The sequence below is a fragment of the Pteropus vampyrus genome, unplaced genomic scaffold (assembly GCF_000151845.1).
Source record: "Pteropus vampyrus isolate Shadow unplaced genomic scaffold, Pvam_2.0 Scaffold51, whole genome shotgun sequence".
Taxonomy (NCBI): domain Eukaryota; kingdom Metazoa; phylum Chordata; class Mammalia; order Chiroptera; family Pteropodidae; genus Pteropus; species Pteropus vampyrus.
The window spans coordinates 5,292,264-5,298,447 of record NW_011888832.1 but is presented as its reverse complement, the minus strand read 5'-3'; the positions used below and the strand labels follow the sequence as shown (position 1 = coordinate 5,298,447).

General features: G+C 53.8%; 1 protein-coding gene across 1 annotated transcript in view; it reads left to right on the top strand.

The window, feature by feature from the left end:
- Positions 1-6,184, top strand: part of NOD2 (nucleotide binding oligomerization domain containing 2) — a 29,239-nt gene that overhangs the window by 20,421 nt on the left and 2,634 nt on the right. The window contains exons 9-10 of the mRNA XM_011360186.2: positions 1,022-1,179; positions 4,345-4,428. Coding sequence (XP_011358488.1) covers positions 1,022-1,179; positions 4,345-4,428 — 242 coding nt within the window. The remainder of the gene's footprint in view (positions 1-1,021; positions 1,180-4,344; positions 4,429-6,184) is intronic.

Genomic DNA, 6,184 nt, shown 5'->3' with positions numbered 1-6,184 from the left:
TGAGAGAGTCAGGGCCACCTTGGAAGGCGGAGTGGAGTTTGGGGCGAGCCGAAAGATAAACCACGAATCTCACAGTGTCGACGTGAAACCGAGTCTAATTTTCCATTCTTCAGATGCCACCAGTCTAGTCTTCTTATGACATGTTCTGGGCGGTTCCAAAGTATGTCAGGGAGATAAAATGCTGATTTCTCCAGAAAGCGGAAGGGCACCGATACCTCGGAACATTGTCACAAAATGGACGTCGTGGAGGGGCCCTGGCTGTTGGCAGGGGTCCCTGGCTCTGCTAGGGTACCGCTCATTAGATCCTGATTGGGTTTGACTTCTCGGAGTTTCTCGTCAGAGTGCCTCGCTCTGACTGTGTCAGTTATGACGACATTAGGCTGCAAGGGAGAGAATCTCTATCTACAGTGGCTTGAAGCAGTAAAGGATGTATTTTTTCACGCACAGGCATGCCGGAGGTAGGCAGCATAGGCTGGCGTGGTGGCTCCACGAGGCCAGCGGGGGTCTGGACTCTGTTTCATCCCATCCCCGGGCTGTGTCTTCGTCCTTATGGTCGGTTGCCTTATGATCCCAAGATGGCTGCAGCATCCAGAGCATCACTCCTATAATCCAGGATTCAGTCTGGATACCCAGGAAGGGCAAAGGCACAGGCCAGCTTTGTCTCTCCCCTTTAGAGAGTATTCCCAGGAGCCCCATTTGTCAACTTCCCTTTGTGTGTTCACGGCCACGCGGGTGTCTCTTGGCCAACCTTGGCTGCAGCCGGAGAAAGAATGGGAAAGTCATCTTTTCATCGAGCACGTGGCGGCCCCAAATGAAATGCGGCTTCCATTGATAAGAAAGGGAAAATGGATAGAGAGTCACTAGGGCGTGAGGGAACTTCTTATATAGTAGACTTTTGGGGTGAATTCTCTCCCCAAAATGTCTCTGGAATGGAGACCCTCAAACCCTGCCTCATTTGTTCTTACTTTCTTTGTAAATGTGGGTTTTTAGATGTTGGATTTTCTAAAGGGGAGGCACATAGTTTATCTTTATCAACATCATCTTCCATGATAAATGTTACGGTTTCAACTGGGTCTTCTCCCTTGTTCTTCGCAGCCTGGAAGAGAACCATCTCCAAGACGAAGGTGTGTGTTCTCTCGCCGAAGGACTTAAGAGAAATTCAAGTTTGAAAGTCCTGAAGTAAGGACCCAGGAAGCAGGAGCCGTACGCTAGCGACCGGCGTGGGGGAGGGGTGTTTCTGAATCGGAGACCCGGGCCGCTCCCCAGCCTGGCTGACTCACACGAGGTGGCCCGGCAGAAACGGATGGCGTTGGCTGGGTTTTCCCCAAACTTGGATAGGGAGTCCGGTGCAAGCTGTTTGCTTGGGAGGTGGTCCCAGCAAACGCCAGGGAGAGAGTCGTGAAGCGAGGTGGGGAAGGAAGGTAACCGATAAAGGCTGTGTCACTGAGCCGGTTATCACCAAGGACAACTGGGGTTTAATTCTGCCGCCACGAGATAGCATGGGTATTTATCCACCAGCTCCCTGTCCTTCGCATATTGAAGTGGGCTTGTGGAGATATTAATTTTCCAGCACTTCCAGCTTGCCGTGAACATGGCTAAGTGTGCTCCTGGGGTCGGGAGCAAGGCCTCAGGCAGAGAGCTGGGGTCTTCCCAGCAAGCAGCTTTCAGAGCTGGAGGTGAAAGCCGAGGGAATAGGGGTGCGTTGCCAACAGCGTCTTCTATTGGGCAGACAGGAAGTGCCCTTCCCCCTGTCCAGGGGTCATCTCTGGCTCAGGCAAGAGAACTGGCGGTTCTCTCCAGTGGTCTCTCTTGTGTAATGCAGGCAAGCATGCTTGCTTTATTTGTGTGTGCATCCATCTATTCATCCATCTATGCATCCATGCACCCGTCCATGCGTGCATCCACCCATGCATCCACGCATGCATCCATCCATCCATTCATGCATCCATGCATCCATCCATCCATTCATGCATCCATGCATCCATCCATCCATTCATGCATCCATGCATCCATCCACCCATGTATATATTGAAATTCGAAATGTTTCTGGCACACCCACTCTCTGCCAGGCATTGTCTGAGGCACTAAGGACAGAGGGAAAAAGGACGGGGCAGGCGCCCACTTACATAGCTCTTAAGTTCTCATGGGAGAGACAGATAATGAGCACGTGAACAAATACACGAGACCATTTCTGTGCGTCATTAGGGCTCTAAAGAGAACCTGAGAGGGTGGGGTGCTGCTGCTCGGGCGAGGCCTCTGTGACCAGGTGGTATCTGAGTGGGAACCTGAGTATCAAGAAGGTTCCTGCCATGCCTGTGGTCGGCCGAACGGCAAGCGTGAGGGTCGTGCGGCAGAGACAAGCTCGGTGGCTTTGAGGCGGGCCCGCGCGGTGGGCTGCAGTGGGGGGCGGAGGGGAACAGAGATGGAGGAGTGGCCCACGGGGTCTCAGAGCCATGGGGAGGACTTGGGATTTTATTCTGAGGGCACTGAGAAGCTTTTGGAGGGTTTTAATGAGCACAGTAATGTGATCTGATTTACATCATAAAAAGATCATGCTTGATGCTTCCTTCGGAAGAGATGAGAGGGGGGGAGATGGAAATGGGGGTGGGGGGAGGGGAAGGGGATGGAGGGCCCAATCAGGAGGCTCCTGACCAGAGATGAGGGCGACTTGGATTAGGCTGACGGCAGTGGACAGAGCTGGTGAAAGAGGCCAGGAGCTCGACGAGCTCCTGTGGGTCCAGGAACTGGGGGGCGAGTGATCAGGGCACCCCTGGGGGCGGACTCGGTGGGCCGGGGCCCTTGCCACGAGGAGAGGGATGGGGGTGTGAGCAGGAGCCCAGCTAGCGACCGTCACAGGCTTGTGCTGGTGCCCTCCAAGGCTGGCGCCACGGCAGCCATGGTGCCAAGGACCCCAGGGCATCACCAGATGGCTCCTTTTCCTAGCAGAGGCTGGTGTCGTCCCTGGCAAATACGGCCCAAGGAAAACACTCCCTTCAGGGACAAGCTGACAGCTGCCTCTGGGAGAGCGTCCGCCTTGCTGCCAGCCTGCCGTCCCCTCTGGCACGGCCTGTTTGTGTTGCTCGCAGGGGCCGGGCCTCACCTAATGTTTGGGGGAAACACTTCCACTTGTCACATGGGCCAGCGTGGGCCGGGAGCCCCGCGCGAAGCTGGGATTCGTCTGAGCTGGGACACCAGGCTTCGCACATGGGGGAGCCTTTGGAAATACCTGCTTTATTCTCGACCCGCTGTGGACGTGGCACATTTGTCCTCCATCATCGTCACAGACTTACTCCAGTCGATCCCGAGGGATGCCAGGCAGCAGCAACAGGGGTTAATTCCATGCTGCCTCAGCGAGGGCCTCATAATTCTGTTCATCTCCTGCTGTTTCCCTGTAAAAAAAGATGCCTACCTCCTTTAAACAGCTGCCGAGCGATGGTTAGGAGTGTGGGATCTGGAACCAGATGGTCCGGGTTTGGAACCCGGCTCTGCTGTTTCCGGCTGTTGCTTCTTGGACTGTGCCTCAGGTGTCTCAAGTGTGAGGTGATAACAGCTGGACCCTCCTCACAGGGTCGTGAGCACGCCCTGAGGTGGCCCTGAGGTGGCGGAGGTCACAAGCTGGCACATAGTAAGAGCTCCACCAAAGCTGGCTGTCACCCTTGATGGCAGCCTTGGGGGCGGCTTCTGAGGATTTTCTGGATTTGCGGAGGTCGGGGTGGGGGTGGGGGGGATTGCCCGGGCCAGCTGTGAGCACAAGAACAGCGTGGGGAGCGCATCGCTCTTCCCCTGCTATTCCCGAAAGCGTCCTTCCCCGTTCTCTAATCCACGTCCCTGTGGCCCCCAAACTACCCCCCCCAGATGAAAATGTTACTTACTGTTCGTTGGTGGTTTTCTGTCAGTTGAGGGTGGTGCCAAGCGGTTTGGAATAAACCATTCTTTGTTTAAGCCCTATCACCATGAGGGGGAGACTCTTGTAGGTCCATTTTATAGATGGGGAAATTGGGCAAATTTGCTTGAAACCAAGTGGTGTAAATTGCATTTGGACCCAGGAAGTCTGGTCTTAAAACGCATGCACTTGACCACCGTGCTATCTACAGCACCTTCCAAGGGAGTGGCTCCCCAGTTAGGCCAGTGAGTCTGGCGAGGGGAACAGAGAAGGGTGCATTTCCCTATAGTCGCTGAGCCTTTGTCGATGAGCTCGTCGGGAATCTCGACAGGAAAGGGACATGTCGAGGGCTAGTGGCTTCGGCCGGCCGGCCGGCCAGCTCCCAAAGCTTCCTTTGATTGGACAGGCCCGAGAGGAGACACGAGCATCCCTGAAGCTCACCATTCTGTCTTCCGCTCCAGGCTGTCCAACAATCGCGTCACCTGCCGTGGGGCAGAAGCCCTCCTGAAGGCCCTGGAAAGAAATGACACTGTCCTGGAAGTCTGGTAAGGCCCCCGCCCCGGGCAGGCCTTGTGACCTCTGCGGGCCTCGGTTTTCCAATCTATAAAACGGGGCAAAGGGAGAGAAGAATGTGAGAATTTCTAAGATCCCTTTTGCTCTGACATTCGGTGGCATTCTGCGTGGGATGGATCTAGTTCTTTGTCTGGGAAAGACGCCTTCACATCTCTGAGCAGGAACTAATTCTTTTATTTTTAAATCACGAGGGCTTATTCAGAAACGTCCCTGTTCTAGGAAGTCGTGTAGGCATGGGGGTATGTTCGAAGCGTAAAACAGGAAAGAACTCAGCTCCTGCCCTGCGGGGTGTTACAGCTACGGCCACAGGTCAAGGCTGTTGTGTCAGGTCAAGGCTGCAGCTCTGGGTGGGGGTTACACAGGGAGGGAACTGTTGCACAATGTATCTAAGTCTTTGTATTTAAAAGCCACATCTCCATGTATTTTAAAAAGGCATTGAGTCACCACATCAAAAATGTATTCTCCTTCTTTCTAGGGATGTGTTGTTCACTCAGATAATAAGTAGAAAGTTTTCCCTTGGTTTAACATGTTACGAGTGAATGTCACTACATGTGTTTCAGGCACTGAGCTAGAAAGCCGATACAGATATCCCCCAACTTATGATGGGGTTATGTCCTGGTAACTCCATCCTAAGTTGAAAATATCATACGTCAAAAATGCGTTACTACGCCTAACCCACCTGACATCAGCGCTTAGCCCAGCCCACCTTAAACGCGCTCAGAACACTTACACTGTTCTACCGTTGGGCGAAACCACCTCTCTGCCACGGCCCAGCATCATAAGAGCCTTTTGTACTGCGTACCGCTAGCCCAGGCAAAGATCAGAACTCAAATTACGGTTTCTACTCAACACACCTCGCTTTTTGCCTCACTGTAAAGTTGAAAAATTGTGTTGAACCATTGTAAGTTGGGGTTCCGTCTGTATTTTAAAACTGGGAGATTCCTTCATAAAGAATCTATCTTTTAGGGTTTTCTCAAAAAAAGCTGGCAAGTCTGGACCCCCACTGAAAGTGCCAGGAGCAAAGCAGAGTAGAGGAGAGACCGACCCCAGTCTGCCAGGCAAACGGGCCCCTGCAGCCGGCATGCCCGCCCAGCCCGCTGTCCTGGAGCAGGTCCAGGGCGCTGCTGTGTGTCACCTGCCTCATCTGTGGGAGCGTGCCACCCTCCTTTAAATATGCAGACTTGTCCCTCCCTCAGAAGGCATGTCAAGTCAGCAGCCGCGATAGATATCAAAGGACGAAGTCGAAAACAAGGACTTCTAAGCATCTGTCCTGCGACAGAGAGATTGTCTTCCATATGGTTGTGTGACCCCTGTACCCTATGGGGTCCTCAGTCCTGGGCACAGTGTGGGTCCCTCCCCCTACCCAAACCATTGTACCATCCTAGGAAATGCCACCTCGGGTGTCTGGTGTTGGGGGGTGGGGCACGCCGGCATCGGGTTGGTATTTTAAGGGTTCTGATGTTAGTTGTTGCCTCTTGTTGGCACTTGGAGCGGGGGTGGCATCAGGACTTGCTCATTGCATTCTTGACAGATTTCGCTGTTGCCTTAAAAAGAATCTCCAGCCTTGGGGAGTCAGGCCGGCTGGCCGGTGTGGACTTTCTGTGCAGAGTCACCAAGCCTCATTTCATTGTGCACAGTGATTTACGAGCCACCCTGGCTGCCTTTGAGCAAAACCAGCATAGGCGTCTTTCCCAGGGGAGCTGCAGCTGGGCTGGAGGGGCCGGCCAG